The following is a 24,784-nucleotide window of genomic DNA, read 5'->3' as shown; positions in this document are numbered from 1 at the left end:
GACTTACTGTTTCCATCTTTTTTTGCCAGCTTTGTCAATTTCTTGGGTATAAGGTGAAATCCCAGAGTTGTTTTTATTTAAAAAAAATTAATCAGCAATCAACAAGTGTTTATTATGTCCTTTTGTGCCAGGCTTTGGTCTAGGCCCTGGGGATTCAAGTACAAAGAATGAAACCCTTACTGGCAAAGAGCTTGCATTCAAATGAGGTAGATTTGCATTTCTTTTTTTAGTGTTCTAGAGCAGTCTTTCATGTGGTTGTTAAAATTTTGTAATTTTTTTGAGAACTGTGTATACCGTTTGGCTACTTATCTGTTGATTCTTGTTCATATATATATGCATATGTATGTATATATTTGTGTTAATTTCCTATTACTTATAAGGCATTTATCAGAGATATTTGATGCAAAATTTTTTTTATTCTCATTGAACAGTTTCTTCTTATCCTAGCTGCATTGATTTTTTTCATGCAAAAACTTGAATTTTGTATAATAAAAATTACCTATTTTATATTATTTTGTGATGGCGTCTGTGCTTTGGTTCAGAATTCTCCCTTTAGCCATAATGGTTGTGAATTTGTTATTGCCATCCATTTCCCCCTCCCCTTTAAATTTTTGAGTGGGACTATTTTTATTTAGGTCAGGTATCCATTTGGAACTTGTGTTGGAATATATGGTATAACATGCTGTTCTAACCCTATTTTTTGCCAATCTTCTTTAGGCTTGTTGATTCTTTTTTTTTTTTGTAATTTTTTTTTTAATTTCAGGCAGTTGGGGTTAAGTGACTTTCCCAAGGTCACACAGCTAGTAAGTGTCAAGTATTTGGTCTGAGGCCAGATTTGAACTCAGGTCCTCCTGAATCCAGGGCCAGTGTTCTATCCACTGAACCACCTAGCTGCCCCCTTTTTTTTTTTTGTAATTTTTTTTTTTTAAAATTTTAAGGCTTAATGATTCTTATAAGGTCTATCCAAGATGTTTTTAGTAATGGAAGGAACATTGAATTCATGTTCAAAAACCTGGGCTCAAGTTTTTACCCTTAATAATTACCAGCTTTGTTATCTCAGGCAAACAGCTTGCCCTTTCTGGACCCTATTTTTTTTTCATAGGCAAAATAAAGAAAATGAGATATCTAACCTCACCTTCTTCCTTCTGATACTTAGCATAATGTTCTCCCTCATACATATAACAAGCCTTCTAGTAAATGTTCAGTTACCGGCTAACTCACAGTACTGTTTTGAGGATCAGATGAGATAACATATGTGAAAACATGAAAACTCTAAAGCACTATTCCTATGTAAGGTAATAAGTAGTTCTGTTTGTTTTAAATATAATTTATTACAGTTTTCTACAGTATTTACTCTGTACTTTTTCCATGCTTATTTTTGCTTGGTAGTTTTTGATTTCTCTAGGAATTTCTCTAGGAATCTCTGGATCCTCTTGACTTTAAACTCATGGAGCAGATTTTTAAAAATAAGTCACATTTACTATTTGTGTCTCTGGCAATAATAATTTGTATTGCTATAAAACATTAGTGATACCCTATATTGTAACCTTTTCATTTGTTCATAAGCAGAGTCCTTTTCTTTTCCTCCTTATGCCCAGCTGGATAACTTCTCCCTGAAGTCTGAAGCTGTGTGCAGATTGTCTTAAACATTAGCTTTGTTTACTAGTTCCTTTGTTTCAAAGATCTCAGACTGAAGGTGTGTCTCATAAGAAGATGGATAGAGCAAAGATATTTTCTTTATTCTCTACCTCTCAGAGTTGTGATTTGTAAATGATAAAATACTGTATTATGTCAAACATCTTGCAAACCTTAAAATAGCTACATACACATCAGAGATTGTAATTTTTTCCAGGAGAATGGAAGCCCCTGGAGGTCCTGGACTCTTTCTTTTTTTGTCTTTGTAAAGCTAGAGCCGCCAGAGTACCTTGCACATAGTAGTTGCTTAATTCGTGCTTATTGAATTGGATTGAATTTCAGGCTCTTGAGGATGGAGAATATTATGAATTTGCTAGGAGGCAATGCCTAGTGGAAAGCTTACTGAACTTGTGACTTTGAGTAGTTATTTCACCTCTCAGTTTCCCCACTAGGGCTCCAACTGGGACTCATTTTGTTAATCTACAATTTAGAGTACTGATCTCAAAGGTCTTTTTCCAGTTCCAAAATTCTGTTGTAAGGTTCCTTTTGGTTCTGCTGTTTTATATTCCAAAGTTTCTTCCATCTTTAACATTCTCTATTTTGAGGTCTTTCCAGCTCTAATATCCTGGGTTCTAACATTCTGTTTTCCAAGGTCTTTTCTAACCCTAACATTAGGTGATTTTATGCTGATTTGTTGTGATAGCCTTGTTTTATATATCTGGTTTATCTCCACCCTCTTTGAAAGGCTTCTTAAGTGTTCTTTAATTTTCATTTTTAATTTTCTTAAAGGAGGAGGGATAAGAAAAGAAATTGGAGTTGCCTATTGCTCCAATGCCTAAATGAATAGTCATTGCTTGTAATACAGGTCCACACTCCCTGCTTCCTACTGCTCTTAGATGTGATATATTTGGTACTGTAAAGGTAATGATCCTCAACCACAGCAATATTCCGTAACAGGAGTATCTGTCATATTCATCGGGATTACCATGTTCATTGATTTGTGTCTGTAAATCTGCTATTTCTACCCTTTAAATTTGATCTATAATTGGACCTCCTTAAATGGTTCAGATAAGGCAGTCTGTATTTTCTCAATGTGGTGTCACTGTCAGCGGCTCCTTTTTCATTATACATTCAGCCGACTTGATAAAATCAGCAGGACACCTCATTTGAAACTGTTTAATCGCTGCCTTTTTCCTTTGCTAAAACCATTGAGGTGGTCAAGCGATGTACACAAATCATTTTAAATAGAAAATATGGTTTTCTCTGTGACCCAGCTAAATAGATAGTGTTATGCAAAACAAGTTAAAAAGTCATAAATGCCAAAAAAATCTTCTAATTGGAGTAAAAAATTGTGACCAACTTTATTCTTGCTCCCAAAGTAGAGCATCCTGAAATATTGCCAGGATCCAGTAAAGACAAGATGATGATTTTCTAAAGAGTCACTCTTTTCTGAACAAAGCAAGTTTAAAATTTCAAATAGTGCTGAGCTGCTTTTTTTTTAATATCCATGAGTTGGGAGCATGTACTTATTTAAAATGCTGGGACCTCAGTAGTACTTTACTTGAGATGAATTTGGTAGCCAGTTACATCAATGCAATCATAACCTTTGAACCAATCACTGTTGAGATAATATATTTTTGTTTCCTTGTCTGTCATTTTGGGGCTATTCAATTGTTACTTTTCAGAGCACAGACTGAAAATAATCGTCCCAAAGCCATGCTCTACAGGAGTAGTGAAAGAGTGTGGTGGCAGCAGCTTGAGGTCCCATTACTGTTGCCAGGACACTACTTTCTTCCCAATGTGTCATTGCTGGTATGCTAGTGTCCTCCCTGTGTGTCAAGGTGGCTGTTACCAGGACAGCTCATTAAAACAATCTAGTCTTCTGGCATGGTATTTAGCAATATACCCAACAACCTGCCAAAGCAGAAATGTGAGCCATAGGAATCAAAGTGGAGCAGAATATATAAAGTGATGTGGCATTCTCTCTTTTTTTTGTGTGTTTCTTTTATACATTCTCTCTAACCTCATTTTCATGCTTCAGCAGTGTACAGTAGTTGAAAGAACACTGGGCATAGACTGGAAGACCTGGATTTGAGTCCTAGCTCTTATTAACATTGATTATGGACACATGTCACTTAGCCTTACTTATCCTTATTTTTCTCATCTGTAAAATGGAATAATAATACTTGTACTTCCTGTATCATAATGTAAAATGTTAAAGTAAATATTAAAATGCTAAGTAAATGTGAGTTATTATTTTGTTGAATAATTTATTCTCACTCATGCTAGTAATTAAAGCAGGGCTAGTACCAGGCTTTTGCAAGTTTTGTAAGTGTGAATATTATTTGAAGAAGAATATGCTGGGTATATATGGTCCAATTAGGATTGAGCATTTTTTCACATTTGAATGGTATTTTGCCCTTTGTCAGCATCTCCCCTAAAAGTAGCATAGATGTGGAGAAATTGGGCATCTTTTAGGCAAGGAAACTAAGTGAATCTTTTTGAGCACTGGTTGAGAAATTAGGAAACCTATGTTTTAAGACTCTCTTCTGCCTCCAATTTGCTGTGTGACTGTGGACATATTACTTCCTTCTCTGGGCTTTAGTTTCCTTATCTTTCTAACAAGGAGGTTAGATTAGACAATGTCTAAGATCCCTTTCAACTCTAATAAGCTGAATCTTATTTCTTATAGGTTCTGGGTCTTTGGCAGCAATGGCTGTATTTGAAGATAAATTTAAACCAGACATGGAGGTATGTAAAGCTGCTGTGTCCTCATATCTTCTAGAGAAACTTAAGTTCAGTTATTTCGAAAGCAGTGTTCTGCTTGTCTATCTATCTCTTTATCTCTCCATCTATCACATTTTCATGTTAAAAATTGATAGCATTCCTTAAAAATTGTATTAAAGGAAGCATGATATAGTAGAAAGAATATTGGCCTTAGAGTCAGATGGCCTGGGTTTGAATCCAGGCCCTGCCACTTAAAAGTTTTATAACTTTGTTCAAGTCACTTTACTTTTGTGGGCCTTGCTTGTGTTTATAAAAATGAGTGGGTTGGATGAGATGATCTCTTAGGTCCTTTCATCACTAAACAGTTCAACTATATCATTCTGTAAATATTATTTGACATTCTCTAATTGAGAATTCAAAATAAATGTGAAGTAAGTAGGGCAGGAGTTTTTCTGGTTTCTGAATGACGATACTGAGACATAAAATAGTTCTCTGACTTACAATGGTAACAGAGTAGAGCTAAGATTTTCTGGGTTCAAGCCCATTTGTGTTGTGGTTTTTTTTTCCCCCCATATTCCAATTTTGTCTGGGCCCATTATTACTTGACATGAGAAGATTGATCATGGACACATCACTTTGCCTTAATTATCCTTATTTTTTTCATCTTTAAAATGGAATAACAATACTTGTACTTCCTGCATCATAGTGTTAAATGTTAAAGTAAATGTTAAAATGCTAAGTAAATGTGAGTTATTTGTTGTGAATAATTTATTCTCAATCATGCTAGTATACATAGAGTACTAGAATGGTTAATTTTATATTTGCCCAGCATTTTACTGTTACTGCATTCTGTCTTGTAGTGATTAGTAGTTTGCAGCCTCTTATGGGCTGTTGATCCTTATCATCCTTTACAGTATAGGAGTCTATCTAGCATGTCATTTCACTGGGATTTTAGGTATACTTGTTCAGTTTAGTGATAGTCTACTCCTCTTTTCTGCTATTTGGAAATAGTAATAGTCCTGACATTTATCTAGCACTTATGTTTTTCAAAATAAATTTTTATTGATATCTTTTTTCCCCTGTACCACCTAAATTTCTCCCAGTATCCCTCCTTCTTTTCCTTTCAAGAGAGCCAACCCATATAATGTATACTATTTTTTTTTTTGAAGAAAAAGAGAAAGAAGAGGAAAAGCCATATAACCAATCATTGCATTAAAAAAATGTATGGAATAATCCACATCTGTGGACTTCCCACTTCTTTAAAGGAGTATCACTTTGAATTTTACAAAGTGTTTGCATTATCTCTTTAATGACAAGAGATTTGAAAATTTGATAATGAATGAGACTAGATGGGATGAGTGCTACTCTTCTGTCAAGTTCCACCAACACCAGGATGAGTCAGATGTCATTGTCCCAGTCACACTAGGAGAACACTATGACAGATGATAGGCTGCGTCAAAATGGTAGCTGATTTTTCTTCTTTCCCATTGGGGTGCTAGTGTGCACAACTGAAAATAGCAGCACACACATACTTTTATAGCAGCACAAAATCCTGGAGTGAAATTGCACAGCTTTTAAGTCCGTATGGATTGCTCCATATCTTGGCATATGAGGAGGATGTGGTCATTAATGGACTCAGCTTTTCCATAAAGGGATTGGAATGCTGGTTTCAAAGGGACGGTACTTTTTTATTTCTTTTCAGATAGGATAAGAAATACTTCTGAGTGACATGCCACTAAATCTCCTTTATGATCAGTGTCATTCTTATTTTCAAGACCTTGTTTGCATTCTTTAATAGTCAGAAAACAAGATCAAACCCATAGGTCTTACATTGTTTTCATAATCATACTTCCAGAATGAGAAATGAAAATTGTCACTGAATCTTAGAATTTTAGAGATGGAAGGGACCTTAGGACATATAAAATTGGAAGAAGCTTGAAGGGGCTTTCTAATAAAGAAGTTTAGACTGCAGAAATTTGAGAACTAAAAGAGACTTTTGAACATAATATGATAAAACTGGAAAGAATCTTAGAACACAGAACATTAGAATTGGCAGGATGCAGCCATGGTGTGGTAGTAAGTTTGGAATAAGAAGACCATGTGTTCAAATTCTGTTACAACTACTAACCATATGACCATGGGCAAGTCACTCAACTTCTTGGGGCTTTATTTTCCTTATCTGTGCATTGAGGAGGTTAGAATGGATTAATGACCTCTAAGTTCTCTCTTACCTCTAATGCTTGTAATCTCAAGCATCTGGGATTAGTAAGGACCTTAGAGGTCATCTGATCCAATTCTATCTTAAGCAGAAATCTCCCCTAAAATATCCACCACAAATGGTCATGTAGTCTCTGCTTAAAACTATTTTCCTCCTTGTATGAAAATGAAGAACTTCTTTCTGAAGTCTGCAGCTTTGGATACTATGTGATGCAAAATCAATTACTTTTAGAGGCAGCTGGTTCCATTTTTGAAAGCTAATTAAAGCTCTCCAAACAATTAAGTTAAGTCCTCTCCTTTTTAACTTCTCCATTAGTCCTAGTTCTGTCCTTTATGGCCATAAAGTAAATCAAATGCATCTTCCACATGACAACCCTTCAAAGAGTCCTCTCCATAGTAGTTTTCATGATGACATTGCAAGATACTTGCATGTTTTTTAGTTTGATATTATTTATCTTTGCCTAGTCTTTTGAGCAGGAATCTCATTTCGTAAGTCTTGTATAAATCTGAGAGGAAATAGCCATGTTGATAGCCTAGAATTTTGTGTTCAAGATAATTATTGTCCCCCCCAATATTCAGGTGACAGTAGAATTTAATATATTTTTAGCCTAACAATGTATAACTGCATATTAAAATCTACTTAAGATTCAACAATCTAGGTAAATTTTGATAAAAATCTACTTAAGAGTCAATGATCTAGATAAATTTTGTTAAACTAGAGGTTATAAATTCTAAAGGGTTAAGAATTTGGGATATGTCTCCAGTTGATAAATGGTCAAAGGATATGAACAGGCAGTTTTCAGGTGAAGAAATTAAAGCTATCTAATGAAAAAAAATATTTTAAATCACTATTGATTAGAGAAATGCAAATCAAAACAACTCTGAGGTACCACATCACACCTATCAGATTGGCCAACATGACAAAACAGGAAAATGATAAATGTTGGAGAAAATGGAGGAAAATTGGAACACTAATGCATTGTTGGTGGAGTTGTGAAATAATCCAACCATTTTGGAGAGCAATTTGGAACTAGGCCCAAAGGGCTATAAAAATGTGCATACCCTTTGACCCAGCAGTAGCACATCTAGGTCTACATCCCAAAGAGATCATAAAAACAGGGAAAGGACCCACATGTACAAAAATATTTATAGCAGCTCTTTTTGTGGTGGCAAAGAATTGGAAATTGAGGGGATGCCCATCAATTGGGGAATGGCTGAACAAGTTGTGGTGTATGAATGTAATGGAGTACTATTGTTCCCTGAGAAAAAACCTGAAAAGACTTGTATGGACTGATGCTGAGTGAGGTGAGCAGAACCAGGAGAATATTGTACACAGTAACAGCCACATTTTGTGTTGACTGACGTTGATAGACTTAGCCCTTTCAGCAATGCAAAGATCTAAGACATCTCCAAAGGTCTCATGATGGAAAATGCTATCCACATCCAAAAAAAGAACTATGGAGTTTGAATACAGATCGAAGCATCTTATTTGCTATTTTTTTCCTTCTGTTTTGTTTCCTCTTTCTGGTGGTTCCTCCTATTGGTTCTGATTCTTCCTTCCAACATCACTAATGTGAAAATATGATTAATAGGAATGTATATGTAGCGAGTATATCGGATTGCACACCATCTTGGGGAGGGGGGAAGGGAGAGAGGAGGAGAAAAATTTAAAACTCAAAAGCTTATGGAAGTGACTGTTGATAAATCAAAATAAATTAATAAAAAATTTTTTAAAAAATTTGGGATATGAAGAATTAGCAACTGTTTTTTGTTTTCCTCTCATGCCATTAGAAGTGAACAGCATGTAGGCAGCATCACTCATTGCTACCAGATTTCCTCCTTTTTCCTTCTCTGACTTTAAGTCAGAGTACCTGTTTAAGTTCCACCATTTGTTTCCTCAATTTGTAAAATGAAAGCATTGGACTAGAGAGCCTTTAAAGTTCTTTTTATCTCTGACATTTTGTGATTCTCTTCAGCCCCTCTCTGGTTTTGGTTCTGTCCCCACCAATCAATCATTAAACATTTATTAAGTATTTACTGTGCACAAGACATAGTGCTGTGCGCTGGAGATACAAAAGGGGGCAAAAGGCAGCACTGTTCTCAGAGAACTTGGGGGCTAACAGGGGCTACAACATGCAAACAAATATGTACTAAGCAAGCTATGTACAAGATAAATAGGAAATAATTAAAAGAGGGAAAGCACTGGAATGAAGAAGGTTTCCTGTGGAAGGTGGATTTTAGTTGGGATTTAAAGGAAGCTAGAAAGTGTCTTATTTGAGTAACAATAAGAAGGTCAGTGTTATTAGATCAAAGCATATATCTTGGGGAGTGAGGTGTAAGAAGACTGGAAAGGTAGGAGGGAGCTAGATATGAAGGGTTTTGAATGCCAAAGTGAGTATTTTGTATTTGATCCTGGAGGCAGTAGGGAGTCATTGGAGTTTATTGGGGGTTGGGGACATGGTTGGATCTGTACTTTCTAATCTCTTTAGTGGTTGAATGGAGGATGGATTGGAGTGGGGAGAAACTTGGAGCAGGGGCAGGCATACCCACCAGCAGGCTATTACATTAGTCCTGGAATGAGATAATAAGGAACTATACTAGTGTTGGCATTGTTACGGTACAAGAGGGGAAATATTTGAGAGATGTTGCAAAGGTGAGATAGATAGGCCTTGGCAACAAATTGTATAATAGGGGTAAGAGATAGTGAGTTGAGGTTGATTTCTAGGTTGTAAGTCTGAGGGAGTGGAAGGGTGTTAATACCTTTATAGTAATAAGGAAGGTAGAGGGAGGGCAGGATTTAGGGGGAAAGATGAGTTTGATTTTGGACGTGTTGAGTTTAAGATTGGACATTCAGTTTGAGATGTCTGAATGGCAGTTGGAGATGCTAGATTGGAGGTCAGTAGAGAGTTTGTACCAGGATAGGTAGATCTGAGAATCAGTAGCATAGAGGTAGTAATTAAATCTGTGGTAGCTGATTAGAATACCAAGTGAAGTAATTTAGAAGGAAAATAAGAGGGCCCAGGATAGAACCCTGAGGGACACTTATGATTAGAGTCAGTGACTGGGATGAAGATCTAGCAAAGAAGCAGTCAGATAGGCAGGGGGATAGCAGGGTCTACCAAACCTAAAGAGAAAAGAATATCATGGAGGAGAGGGTAATCAGCAGTGTCAGAGAGGTTGAGGAGAATAAGGATAGAGAAAGGCCATTGATTTGGCAACTAAGAGATAATTAGTAACATTAGAGAGAACAATTTTGCTGGAATGATAAGATTGGAAGTGAGATTGTAAGGGGTTAAGAAGAGAGTGGGAAGAGAGAAAGTGGAAGCACCTATTTTAGATGGGTTTTTCAAGGAGTTTAGCTGCAAAGGGCATACGAGATATGGGATGCAATAGTTAGCAGATATAGAAGGATCAAGTAAAGGCTTTGTCAGGATGGCGGAGACATGGGCATGTTTGTAGGCAGTAGGGAATGAGCCAGTAGTCAGGGAGAGATTTGATGACAGGGGGCAATCAGTTGAAAGAGAAGGGATGGAATGGGATCACTTGAACAATTAGAAGGGTTAGCCTTGGTAAGGAGTATGACTATACCATCATATGAGACAGGAATGAAGGGGAACATAGTAGCTGAAGGCGTTTGAGTGATAGGAGGTCAAAAAGAGGGGAGAAGAGCGAGCTCATGGGGAATGATCTCAATGTTTTCTGTAAAATATGAGGCAAAATTCTCAGCTGAGAAAGTGGGGGGAAGGGGAATTATGGAAGGTTTAAAGAGGGATGAAGAGGTTTGGAAGAGCCATTGTAGAGAGTAGGATAATGAAGTTGAAGTTGTGGAACATGAATTTGTAGCTAATCCAGTCAGAATGGTTGCATAACTTTCACTATCTTTGTTCAGGCTCAGCATGTGTGTAGGAATAAGGTGTGGTGAGAGTGATTTAAGGCTGGGGCAGAGAGCTAGGGATTCAAGAAAGGAGGACAGTATAGAGTTGAATTGGTTCACCAAGGAGTCAAATTGAGGAAAAGGGGAGAACGGTTATTGCAAGGGAGATGACCTGGCAGAGATTGAGGGATCAACAGATTGGATGTCACAGTATGGATAAAGAGTAAGATTTTGTAAGAGAAGGTAGAAGGAGAGATAAAGTTAATAGATTATAGGCGTATATGGGGACTTAAGAATCCTTGAACATATAGATGGAACTTTTGTGGGTGATGGCAACATAAGGGTATGACTATCTTTGTGTGGTTGAAGTGGGATGGAAGAGTAGCTCATGGGAAGTGAGCATTTGAAGAACTGTGTGGTTAAGGTATTTGAGGTAGTCAATATGTGTGTTGAAGACTCCTAATAGGAGGACAATGAATTGGGGAGGAGAGAAAAATTGTGAACCATGTCCTGAACTCATTGAGGAAAGAAGAGAAGTGCCATGAGTGTCTGTATACAAGAGCTACTATGATTTTGATTAGGTGGTAAAAATGAATAACATGAATCTCAGTGATGGAGGAAGGAGGAGATTGTAGAAGTGGCATTGAGGAGCAAGGAGTATTCCAACTCCCCTGCCTCAATCAGTGAGCCAAGGAGTATGAGTGAAGATGCAGCTAGTACTGGAAAGAGTGGCCAGGGAGTGTGTATCTTCTAGGGAGAACAGGGCAGGAGATTTCAGTAAGAGGTAGTAGGTAGGAGTAGGAAAAGAAAAGATTTGAGATGAAGAGATGTTTGTTACCCATGGAACAGGCATTCCAGAGGGCATTGTAGAAGGGCTGGGTGGTGTTTGGTTGAAAATTTGGGCTGGGAGTTTTGAGAGGGATAGGAATAAGGAATTGGGATTTGGGGGGTGGTGTTTGGGTGATGAGCCACAAGAATTCAGAATCCCTGGGTTATAACTATGATATGATTGATATTTAGCACCTGGTATGACAAGGTGTGAGAATGTTCATTGAATGGAGGGTGCCAAGCTGGAGGCAAGTGCTATGTGAGATGGAAAGCACATAGTCAGATGGGAGGTCCTGCTTCACAGCTCTTTTTACCTCTGAGGAGATTCGGCAGGAAAAGGGTACAGGACTAGATGAAGGTTGAACCTGTACTGCAGGAGAAAGCAGTTCCATTTCCCACTGGCTTTCTCCTCCTTCTTCTAATTTCCTCAGAGGACAGGTATAGCAAGAAATGGAAGGCTTGAAGTCAGTGGGTAGGTTGTTCCTCTTTGCACCTGTGGTTTTCTGTGTCCCAGTTAGGAGATTGGGCTGACAGTAGGAGGTGGAGGTTACCTTGTGTTGGCACAGATTGAAGTCATTGCTTCAGGGTAGGTGGAAAACACTCAGCCCAGTCCCTTGCAGCCTTCCCTCAGGATACATGCTGTGTCCAGCAGGAGATGGAAGACACAAGGTATTTGATTGGTTTGAGGAATTATGGCTCCTCTTTTCACTTGAGCAATGAGTCATAGCAAGAAGCGATAGACTCCCACTGCAGTGGGAAGTCCTTTTGGGCAGATGGAAGATGCCCAGCCTGGTCCACTGTAACCTTTCCTCAGGAGACATATTGTGCCTGGTAGGAAATGGAAGGCACAAGGTTTTCACAACTCCATTGAGCAGTGCACCAGTATTGATACTGCTATGCCCTGCTGGCATGGTCACCTAGGTAAGCACAGCAAGTATGTCATCATATAACTCTTCCCTCAAGGGCTTTCATAGTAGTTTTACGAAGGTGCACATACTATCTGTGGTTGAATGAAACATTCTTTCATATCTGGATACCTCCATGTTACCTGAGATTTACTACTTTACAGCATTTTAGGCTCAGTCATTTTGATTTATTAGTTTCATGATCTTGGCAATGATGCTGGAGTGGTTTCTCCAGCTCATTTTATAATGAGAAAGCTGAGGTGAACAGGATTAAGTGGCTTACCCTGGGTCATACAGCCAGTTAGTGTCTGAGGCCAGATTTGAACTCAGGAAGAGGAGTCTTCTTGACTCCAGGCCCAACACTCCATCGTCTATCCACTGTGCCACCTAGCTGTCCGGTTGTAAGTATACATAATAGTCAAATGGATTGTAGTGGACATTTGTGTATTGATAGGCTTGTATACTGTCTTGGGAAATGCAGGATCTTGGCTTTATTGACCATTACTGCCTTATATAACTGTGTACACCTACAGCATGTAGCACAAAACATAGGCACTTAATAAATTCTTATTGATTTAACTTGAAAAAAGAATGTGCTGATACAGTAGAACAGTTTGATCAAACTGAAGGAAAGCTTTATGATGGTGTGAAATTACCAGACCTAGATAGGAAATTCCCAGGTTGTATTGTTTCATGAGTACCTTTTTGTGTGAAACCCCTTATATCTGAAGAAGAGTGGACTGCTTAGCTTTGGACTGCTGTTTTGAAAGATGCCAAATACCTTTCTTATAGTATAAACCAGATTTAGAAATTCTGTTACTTTGGATAACTCGGTGACTGTACGGTTTTCTGCTGGTCATTTTTATCATTGTAATAAACTTCACCTAAAACTACAACCATCCCCACTTTGCACCTCTTTAGTGCACTTATGTATTAAGTGCATTAAAGTGCATTAAAGCAAGTGCACCTGTTTGTGTGTCATATCCCTGTACTAGATTATAACAAGATCCATAAAGGTAACTTTGTCTTACCTGGAAAGCCAATGTGTGGTGATGAAAAGAGCACTGAATACGTCAAGAGACCTTTGTGACTGGGCAAGTCCCTCTACAAACTCATTGTCTTTTTCTCTCAAATGGGAATTATTAACTCTTCAGACCCCTTAGGATAGTAAATAAGAAAGTGCATTTTAATTCTTGAAGTGTTATAGAAATGAGAATTCTTATTTTTTTTGTCCTTTGTTTTTAAATGTTTCTATTAATGGAAATTTTCTTCTATTGGTAATTCTCCTTACTGAAATGAATGAGTGACATTGAAGTTGTTCAGCTCGAACTGCTTTTTGTGCCTGGTTCAAGTACTCATAAAATACATAGTGCTTATGTGATTTCATCCAGGTAGTTACCCTTCTGGTTGGAAACTATGTACCCTTTTAGTGAATCACTACACCCAAATTATTTTCTTCTATGTTACACATGTATAGGCATTTAACAAAATGTGGTTAAGGAGAGTTGTAATTTGCTATTTTGTATTAAGAGCAATAGTATCATGCTCTAATTAGGAATAGTAAATAGATCCAAGTATCCTCTGTAAATAAGATTATTGTGTAGATATAATTTCTCAATGTGAGACTATATTCTCATGTCATTTTTTTCTGTTTAGTATTCTTAAGCAAGATGATTCATGAACACATACAAAAAATGAAATATGCTAAGTCACTAAAAACAAACTTGAAGAGTGTTTATAATAGTGTAAAATGTCGCGTATGTGAAGAACTTTTGGCCATGAAACCTTGGAATGTGAGAACTGAAAGATACTTAGAATATAGAATGCCTCGGATATGGATGGATAGAACTGGAAGGAGGTCTAAGAGTATAGAATATAGTATTAAGAACTGGAAGGGACCTTGGAACACAGATGCCAAAATATGCAATATTAAAGTAGAAAGGACCATATCTATAGAGAAGGAAAGTGACTTGTCTAAGACCACACAGTAGGTCAGTGACAAGTAGACTTCAAGACCTGGATCTTGAACCCAGGTCACTTGACCCCATTCTAATGTTCTGTCTACTGCACTGTGAGGTATTTCTGAGTTTGGACATCAGAGATGAGTACTCATCAACATGCATTACTAGCTAGCACTAGAGATATTTTGGATTCTTTTGAGTAAAGATCTGTTACAGATATTCTGTAAGAGCTACATGGTATAGGATAGAGTTTTTGATTTTGGAAGTCAAATTATATGAATTTGATTCCTGGTTCTATTACTTTCTGAGCTTAGATACTTCAGCTTACCCTCTCTGAGCCTCAACTTACCTTTTCTGTAAAAATGTTTTTTCTACTCTTTTCAAAGATAGTGAGAAAGAACTTTGTAAACTGTAGAAATGTGCTATAGAAGTTTCCATTGTTGTATAACTTATGTAAAGGGCTTTATAAACCTTAAAACACAATATAAATGCTCACTGTTACTATGAGCATTTTTTTCTGTGAATCTGTTTCAAAAAAGTAGTAGAACAAAAATGAAGAGATAAAGGCTGTCATCAGAGAAATGTTTGACTGGGGGGGGAAAAAAGACAGGCCAGTTGCATAGTGAGATGAAGACATTACTGGTGAATAACCTGGGTGCTCCATTGATACCCATGCAATGTCAAGAGAATACAAGGAATACATCCAAAACATTGGGTAGGCAACCCCCTCTCCCCCTTCTCCCCTTAGATTTGTGGGAGGACATAAGATGAGAGTTGTACAGAATAAACTGGCATGAATAGGTTGTGATCTGCCTATCAATGAAATTATAGACCATTGAAGTGTAATAAAAACAGCACTGGACTTGAAATGATACTTTATGTTGTTATTTAACTTTGCAATTGTTGCAAATTGTTAATATGCAATTGTTATTTAACTTTGGCCAAGTTATTGACCTTTTTTAGCTTTGTTTTCCTCATCTGTAAAATGGGGATAATAATGACTTACCCACATTAGTGGGCTAGTGGAAGGATAAAATGAGATTATATATAGAAAGTATTTTGCATTTGTAGCCATAAACTGTTAGGTATATACATGCAGGCTGACATTATTTTATCATTGGGTATACTTAGTGTGCAGTTTCTACTGTGAAATATCATAAAAACTTGAATTGTAATTCCAGATATGCTACTAATCCACAGGGTGACCTTGAGCATATTGTTACCCTGCTCTGCCTCTCTGTAAAAAATGAAAGTATTATGTTAGGTAGTCTTTCAGGTCTCTACTGGCTCTGAAATTTTTTGTACTTGTTCTGTGTATTTGCTCATTTACCAAATTCTTATATAGCATTGATTATTTAAATTTGCAGTTTTAAGTGAGTATTTTTTATTCAGTTAAGCATGCCGTTTTACAAGTTACAGTAAATTGACAGACCAGCAAAAAATAAATTGTTAAGGTGTGTGCAGAGTGCCTTTTCTAATTAAGGCAGTTTAAAGTAAACAATAGGCAATTAATATCAACAATACACATGTAGTGCTTAGAAGAAAACTTGGAAGAAAAATTTTAAACTCAAAAGCATATGGAAGTGATTGTTGATAAATCAAAATAAATTAATTTTTAAAAAAAGAAAAAAAACTTGGAGAGATTTTTCTGGGCCAGTAAGTATGAAATACAGTTCGGAGTTTAAAAAATTCTGATGATGATGAACAAGACCAAGCTTGCTTGCAAAGCTACTTTACTGTAGATGCTGTCTAATGACATTTCATAAGTTGAATGTTTAGGATCTATAGGTAAAGCCTAAAATTCCTTAAATTAGATACAAAGACTTTTATTTACCTTGTTATAAAGAGAATTGAGTCAGGGCTGCGTCTCTGCTCTGTGTATACATTGTTGTAAAGATGGTATGTTGGAGGACTTGCAGAACAATTACATGATCAAAGAATGATGATGATGATGATGATGATGAAGATAATATTTTAATACATAGGACTTTCTGATTACAAAAATATGTAGTGTCTTCCTGAGCCTTTTCTCTTTTTTTCCCACAATTAGATAGTAGGCTCCTTCTCAGACCTGGTGGTAGATCTGGAGTCACAGAAATTGGATTCAAATTGTAGTTCCTTAATGTGTACAGAATTGCACTTCTTTGAATGTCAGTTTTCCTCATCTCTAAAATAAAGAGGTTGAACTTGAGGTCCTTTATCCTTGAGTGTCATAGGATTTAGAACAAGAGTGAGCCTTAGAGGTCATCTAGTTCAGTGCTCCCCTTCAATTTACAAAGGGAAAAACTAAGATTGAGAGACTTGTTTAAGGGCAAATAGTGACAAGCAGAATAGGATTTGAAACCAGATTTTTACTAAGGTCTCTTTCAGTTCTTAGATTCTGTTAAAAAAAAAAAAATTTGGAGGTGGGGGTAGGGCGGTGTGTGAGAGGAAGACTATGCTTCCTCTTTCTTCCAGCAACTGTCACCCCCCAATCCTGATCCCACTGCTCTTTGACATGGGACTTTTGACCTGCTTCATTTCCAACGTGTGCTGGTTTGCCCTTCCATAGGCAGCCTGGTAGCCTCTTGCCCTTGGAGGCCCCACTATATTGGTGCTAGACATAGGTTGGACACTTGATTGACTTAGCCTACTGCAAATCAGAACTCCTGAGCTCAAGTGATCCACCATCTCAGCCTCTCAGCGCTAGGATGATAGGCATGTGTAACTGTGCCCCACTTAAAATAAACTTTTAATGATGTGTTCTGTTTTTGCATCACTTAAATTTCCTAGGTCCTTCTTCCTCCTCTTACAGAGCCATCCAGTATAACAAGGAACTTTTTATTAAGAGAAAAAGAAGAAAAGGAAGAAGAGAGGGAAAAAAGTAAAACTTAGCAGTGCGTTGGAAAAATCTCACAATATATATGTTTCACACTTGTGTGACCCTCCACTTCTGCTGTGGAGTGAGGGGAGTTATCTTTTCATATGTCTTCTTTGGGGTCATGCTTCTCCTTTGTAGTATTTCAGCATTCGTTTTTAGAAGTTTGAGGTGATTCTTTTTACGTTGTTGTTTTTATTGTATATTGTTACATACAATATACAGTGTTTTATTGTGTATTGTTTTCCTGACTTTGCTTACTTCATTCTTCATCATCTCTTGTAAATCTTTTCATGCTTCTCTATATTCATCATATCTGCCATCTATTACAGCACAATAATATTCTGTTATATTCATATATTACATTCCTCAATAAGTGGGCATCTGCTTTGTTTCCGATATTTTTGCTATCACAAAGTAGTACTGCTACAAATACTTCCAGTTCTTTGCTCCAACAAAGAGTTCTGCAGATTAGTATCTGGTATATATGGGAACTTCCTTTTTATTAGTTGTCTTCTTGGTATGTATGTACCTATTAGTTAGCCCTTAGATTTTTTTGATTCTTACGTGTCTTGGTACTGGTTAAAAAAAATGAGAGAGAACGCAAGTCTGTTAAAGTAGAAATAATAGCATTTTGCTAACTAGACATGCTTTAAGTTTGCAACACTTTATAAATGTTATCTAATTTCATCCTTGCAAAGACCCTGGGAAGAAGGTACTATTATCATCACCCCCATTTTCCGGATAAGGAAACAGGAAGACAGGTTAAGTGACTTGCCTGGGGTTACAATACCTTGTAAGTGTCTGAAGCTAGATTTAAACTCATTGTCTTCATGATTCCAGGCATTCTCTAGAAATATAACCACACTAGAAATCAGGAAGTTGAGGATCTGGTTCCAGTAAATATCAGTAACTAGTTGTGAAATCTGGGACTCCAAATTCAGTGTGATACTTGACTTTTGTCCCTTGGCCCTACTTGCCTTTCTGGGTTCAGAGATCTGTTGTGTCTGATTCATAAATGGCATTCCCCCCGGGAATAAAGACCGTCCTTAGTTAAGCCTGTTGTAATTCTACCCATATGCAGTATAAATATTATCTCCATTTTACAGATAAGTAAAGTGAAGCTCAGAGAGGTTAAGTGGCTTGCTTATGGTCATATTCTTTCCAGAATAGTGGAACTGATTTGGCATCCAGATCCCCTGACTATGCCCAGGACTCTTTATACTATTATCGCTCAGCTTCTCTTAGAGCATCTCGTTTTGGACCTCTCACCCTCATTTCTCATAGTCTGTCTGCTTTGTATGATACTTATTTATATACATGTTTATTAAAGTGCTTTAAGGGCAACAACTGTGAGTATCATTTAAGTTTGTATTACTCCTGATGGCTAGTACAGGGCCATGCATGTTGCTTAACAAATGCTGTCTAAATGAGTGAACAAAACATGAAAATCTCAGTATGTGGTGAAATGTGTTTGTTGTCTGTAACAATAACTGTAGTTCCTATTTATCTAGTGCTTCTTTGTTTACAAAGTATATATTACTAACATCACCCTAAGTAGAGTATTAAGTTTTTTGGCATTGATCTTGTGTTTCATAGAACCATTCACATAAAAGTTTTTCTTTGTAGTCCCATATATTAACTATAACTAGTTCTAGCAGTGAAGGGTAATATAATAATATAATACCAAATACCACACATCCAACTTGCACTATTCTTTGTGGAAATACAAAACAAGAAAACTCATTTGTCAAATGAGGAAGTTGGACTAGTTAGTCTAAGGTCCTGTCCATCCCTTATATATCTTAGTACCTGTTAAAAAGTGGGATGGTAAAGACAAGGAACTGAAAGTGGTCTGAGATAGTGAAAATAAGATTATACTCAGCCTGGAGATTGGGATTCTACTCTCAGTTTTATTGGTTGTGAAACTTGTATCTAAGTTTCCCTAGAAGGTAGAGAACTAGTTGTTGTCTAAGGTTTTTATCTAGCTCTAACATTCTGATGCCAACTTTCTATGGTCCCTGGTAACTCTAGCATTCTTTGTTCTCTATTCTATCATTCTGTGTTCTGAGGTCCCTTCTAGCCCTTACACTAAAATCTTGTTTAGAAATGCAGATCCATAAAATAGTTTAATTGAAATATCGGTGGTGGTTATATTAGGAATACTAATCAGAATTACTTAAAATGTAGCTAGTTTTGCTGCAACTAAATTTCTTTGTAAGGTAAGGACATTTTCATTTGGTATGGTGAGAAACAAACTCTTGAACATTATAATTCATTCAAATGGGTAGAAGATTAATATTTAGTCTGTCAAGATCAATACTGCTCCCCCTTTCACTAATTGTCATAAAATCTTGCTCAGGCTACTGAAGAGTAGTGGTGTGCTACAAGACCACCACATCACAGAGAGAGGATTCAAAGGCAAACTGTCCTGCACCCTCTGGTATCGACTTGCAAATTAGCATCTGGAATCTAATTAAACAAGCTTAATGAAAGTAGCAGCTGAATGATGCCGGAAAAGACAATCAGCTTTTTTTTCCTCTCTGATATATATTCTGTACTATTGAAGTTGATCACCAAACACATCGTGTGAGCACAGTTAAGAAAAAATTAGCATTTATTTGAAGAAGAGGAACTGTTTCTCATTCTGTTATGCTTTTGGCATGCGCCGGCGTCCCACGAGAGCCATGCCACAGCAGAGAGTGCACAATATTTATAAATCCATGACAGGCAATAATAGCAACTTGAAAAATTCTTTTGCTAGAATTTCAAGTTGAGAGCTGCCAAAAGCAGAGAGAATCAAATCTGCACCGGCAGCTGCTGTGCCCTACAGTTAGAATTCTAGACTTTGAAGATGCTCGACTTAAAGAAATGAAGACTGCAGGCTTAGCCAATTTTTGCAGGTTTCTAGAGCCTTGGCTCTCTGCCTTTTGAAGATGAGTTGCTGAAGCTTCTACCACTGCCTGAGGCATGCTAACACCAGCAGGATGTTCTACTCTTTCCCCATCTCCTGCCCCCACCCCCACCCCACCTCCCCAGTCTTAGTGTGTCTTCAGTTTTAAGTAGCACGTGCTTTGTCAATGCCAGCCATGATGGTCCTTTCCCTGGTTGCATTCCTGGAGAGATGAGCTCTTAGCCTGTACCCTTCAGAGAGAAACCACAAAAGATAGATGGTGACGTACGCAAGTGCTGCTTCAGCTGTCTGATTTATGGAGTCATATTTCATCATGAGGCAAGGCCTGGCCTCTTGAGAAAGAAGACCTTATAGATTGCTAAAGATGTTAGTAGTTTCAGCCCTAAAGCCCTGCAGTTGCCTCAAAAAGGTAGTGCCAGACATCTAGCTATGGTGAAATGAAATTAACTTGTCATGTAGTCAATTGGAGTATAGAAATGGGAGAAGAGTACAGATGGAAAAGGACAGTGTTAGGACCTCGAGTCATAAGAATACTGTGGATTATTATTTTAATTTAATTTTTCTAAAGGAAGGGTAGTAGCACCTTGAAATTAAACACATAATGTGGAAATTGCAGACTATAATGGAGACGTCTCTGCTGTCCTCATTTTGGGAGGGGATAATTTACTCACTGTTGGGTCTAGAGATTTTCTCTGTTGGCTAAGGCTTTTGTGTCCTCAAGAAATCACAGAATTCAAGAGTTGGAAGAAATCTCAGACTTCACCTGGGCTAATGAATTCTTTGTCACTGGAGGTCTCTTCCAGGTTAGGTGATTGTATGATTGAGTGTGTTGTAAGCAGGATTCATGCCCCAGGTAAAGGTTGAACTTATTCATTTGTTTCTTTTATGTCCAACTCTTAGAGACCCCATTTGGGATTTTCTTGGCAAAGATACTGGAGTGGCTTGCTATTTCTTTCTCTATAACATTTTACAGATGAAGAAACTGAAGCAAGTAGGGTTAAGTGATTTGCCCAGGGTCACACAGCCAGTGAGTGTCTGAGGCTGGATTGAACTTGGGTCTTCCTGACTCCAGGCTTGGCACTCTATCTACCGTGCCACCTAGTTGCCTTAAGGGTTGCACTGTGGTTGACCTTGGAGGTTCTTTTCAACTTTGGAATTCTGTGGAAAATTGTTTATAGGACCATTGCCCCAAAGATTCTGAAGCACGTTCCTTTGTAATACACAGACTACTGTTGGCCACCAATCAGGGAAGGCATTAGGTTTTTGCACTTGTAAGAAGATGTGACAGTGCCATCACAAAGCATTTACCAGAGTGCTCATTTACATGGGGCATTGTACTTAGCTGTTGAGCAAATATTATGTATAGATGGACATGGTTAATCTTTGTAATCCAGTCTCAGGAAAGCTGTTTTATATTACAGTTAAGTTACACAGAAACAAACGACTCCACTTGTATTTCTCCAAAAACAGGTTGGTGTTTAGGGTTGGCAAGTTCTTCCTCCTCAGCAGTGGTAGAGATTGGCCAAGCTACTCCCCATTTCTGTGTTATTTCCAGGTGTTAAAAGTGGCTCACTTCACAGACAGGAGCTGGTCCATGCAGGTGCTTTGGGAGGGTTGAGGGGAATATAGAATTGAAAGGGAAAGAGTTAATAGTAAGAAGAAGAAGTTATAAAGAAAGAGAAATTTTCTTAGGACATCATGCTTTGAGTCACCCTTAGTTTTTGGGATGTAGGTACTTTTTTTCACTGATATTTATAATAATGATAGCAAACATTTAAGTTCACAAAGCTCTGACATATGTTTTCACATTTGATCCTTACAACAGTCCTGTGAGATCATTACTGTAGGTATTATTCCTATTTTACAGATGAGGAATCTGAAGTTCAAAGAGATTGATATAATGAAAAGACACTGCAGGATTTGGCAGTACTAGTTCTACCACCTGTATGACCTTGGGCAAGTTAATTTTTCTGCACTAAAGCTTTCTCTCTTCTCTGTAAAATTGGATCAGATGACACTTAAGTTTTTTTCTGATGCTAAATCTATAATCCCGTTCTCACATAGCTAGTCATTGTTGAAAGCAAGATTTGTACTTAGGCCTTCCTGACTCTGCAACACCTTACTTTATGCTAACCTGCCTCTCCAATGACATCTCCCACCTTCTTTTCCTGTGTGGCTTTTTTCCATGTTTTATCATAAATTCTCTTTAGATGATCCTGCCTGGTATGCTGGAGGCCTTTCCTCTTATTCTTATTCACTCAGATAGTAATAATAATATCAACTTTCTTTTATATAGTACTTTTAAGCTTTGGAAAGCAATCTCCTCGAAACAACCCTGTGAAATAGGTAGTGGAAAGATCATTTGGAAGGATTATCTTCCCCTTCCTTTCCCATGGTTCCCTCCACCTTCCCCCCTCCCCCTTTGAAGATCAGGAAATTGAGGCTTGGTGAGGTACCAGTCACTTAGCTAGGGTCACATGTTAAATATTGGTCTAAGGTCTAGAATCCAGAGCCTCTGAGACTCCTAAGTTTCATGTGCTTTCCCCCATGCCACATTCCTGACTGGTAAATACTAAATTATTTTGTTAGTGAGAGAGAATTTTGTTTAAATTCTAGATATTTTGTTGTTGCTTTTAACTACTTGCCCCACCAGCATGTTCTCTAAATTCTTATCCTGTTCAGCATTTATAAAACATTATTTTACATAGGAAGGTTGTTTTCCTTTATATTGATAGTGTAGGGCATTAAGAAGGGATGATTCCCCAAAATCATGAAATTAAATTCCTGAAAAATCTTTGAATATTGAAGACATTTTTCTATTTAAGGCATAAAGGACTCCACATATATCTTTAAGAGCCTGAACAAAAATAAGGGAAAAACCAAGTATGTTGTTTGAATGATGAGAAGAGTAGTGTTTGTGGGGTTTTTCCCGTCCAACTGCCAAAACTTTTTAATCTTTGTCAACAATTGTTCTGCTCTCTGTCGAATTTCGGCTGTCTCTGTGTGCCTGGGAGCTCCACAGCAATGACAGGCTGCATATGAATTCTGTATTCATTAGTGATCTTGATCCAAATGTCTCTGTCCCTGCCATGGGGGCTCAGGTGTGGAAGCTGCTGGCTAATCCCACCAGCTGACATTCAACGGTTTAATGACTCTGTAGGAAGGTGACCACTTGCTGGGAGGTTTGCTGGCTAAACTCAGACAGCAGACAATGAAAATCAAGGAAGACTATCAGTGTTAAGCCGAAGCGCCTTCCCGAGGAACTTGAACCCACGTTGGCTTCAAACGCAGAGCTTAAGCAAATGTAAAATTAAAAAGAAAAAGCTGACCTTCAGTACCTGAAGTAAACAACTGTTTTCATATTCTGCATTTCTTTCGTCTGTCTGTTGATGTTTTGTTGTTCAGTAACACTTTAATAGGTGCCAGCTTAATGAGGTGATCTTTAGACTGTTTTCCAAGTTTTTATATTTTAAGGTTATGTTTGTGCAATTTCATCTGTTTAGGTATTGCATATGTCTACAGAGAGCCAAGAATCTCTCTGTAGATGAGTGCAGAGGACTAATGTAGGCATATTCATTTGTTTTCTTGCCCATCTTTTTTTTTTAATCTATATTTGACTATTTTTAGAATGAGTTCTTTGATTAGCTCATTTTGACAGGTGTCACTAGTTATTTTGACAGCTCTTTAGTGTGATCGGCCTTCTGATGATAGGGATTCTTACCTAGGTTCGGTATTTCTGTAGCAGGCCTAAGGCAGCACTGGAGCTGGTTAGGGGAAACCGATGTTGGCAGTTCTTGAATCTCCAAATCAGAGAGGACCTCAGAGGTCATCTGTTCCTACTGCCTTTGCCTAATGTTAAATCCTGTTGACGTAGTAGATTTGGACAATAATGAGATTTTTGACAGTCCTTTTTCAGAGGACACTTTTCCTAAGGTTGCTTTGGTTTCTTGCTTTTGGTTATAGCTATATCATGTTGGATATGGGTCTTGAGCTGGAACTTGAATTGCTGGTCTGGGCAGTTGTGTATTTTAGAGTACCATGGTATAGTGGGAAAAGTTCTGATTTTGATATTGGGAAAGAGATTCAGATCTCACCAGTAACATTTACTTAGCTCTGTGACCATGGCAAAATCATTTAACTTTTCACCCCAAGTCTCCTCATCTGTAAAATGGGAATAACACATGTACTACTTCACAGGATAGTTTGAGGCGCAAATGAAAAGCAATGCAAAGTATCTTTTAAACTTTAAAACTCTATGAATGTCAGTAGTTTGTTAGTATTATTATGTTAAAAAGCATTTTTTCTGGAATGCTGATTATAGATTTCAGTGGGCCAAAATGTTTTCATTTATAGTAGCAGTTTCTCCATGAATTTAGTTTCTTCACCTATAAAATTAGGGACTTGAATTTGATTATTTAACAGGTCCTTTTCAACTTTAATATTCTATGTTCTAAGGCCTCTATGAGCTCTGACCTTCTCTTTTCAATAGTTTCTTCCAACTTGGAAACTCAGATTATTTAATTTTGCTTAATATGGAAAAAATAACCTTTTGAATTGTCACAAACTTAAGATATCCCTGGGGCACAGTACAGAATTATTCTTAGCAAGCATTGATGAGTTAATTTTAGATTTATATAGTTACTAGGAGATTTGGAGAATTATCCATTAGATTAGGCTGATGATGAGATTATTAATGGTTAATCTTTTTCATCCTACTCTTTTGTGTCACAGTTCTTCATGGTTTAAAAGTCAAATTATCCATTTTTTAGTTTGAACCTTGTGGTGTTCTAAGATTGAGAAGGCAGGAAAGGGGAAGGGCTTATTGAGTTAGTACTTAGGTCTCCTGTCTACATTTTCGTATTCCAT

At 37.4% G+C, this 24,784-nt stretch overlaps 1 protein-coding gene across 1 annotated transcript in view; it reads left to right on the top strand.

The window, feature by feature from the left end:
- The window catches only part of LOC114047387 (proteasome subunit beta type-7), an 86,285-nt gene that overhangs the window by 35,648 nt on the left and 25,853 nt on the right, over nucleotides 1-24,784 (top strand). The window contains exon 6 of the mRNA XM_027868220.1: nucleotides 4,328-4,386. Within this exon, the coding sequence (XP_027724021.1) occupies nucleotides 4,328-4,386 (59 nt within the window). The remainder of the gene's footprint in view (nucleotides 1-4,327; nucleotides 4,387-24,784) is intronic.

This window comes from Vombatus ursinus, unplaced genomic scaffold, assembly GCF_900497805.2.
Source record: "Vombatus ursinus unplaced genomic scaffold, bare-nosed wombat genome assembly UNPS02014786.1, whole genome shotgun sequence".
Classification (NCBI taxonomy): Eukaryota; Metazoa; Chordata; class Mammalia; order Diprotodontia; family Vombatidae; genus Vombatus; species Vombatus ursinus.
The sequence above is the reverse complement of the archived record's forward strand: the minus strand, read 5'-3'. Positions and strand labels throughout refer to the sequence as shown.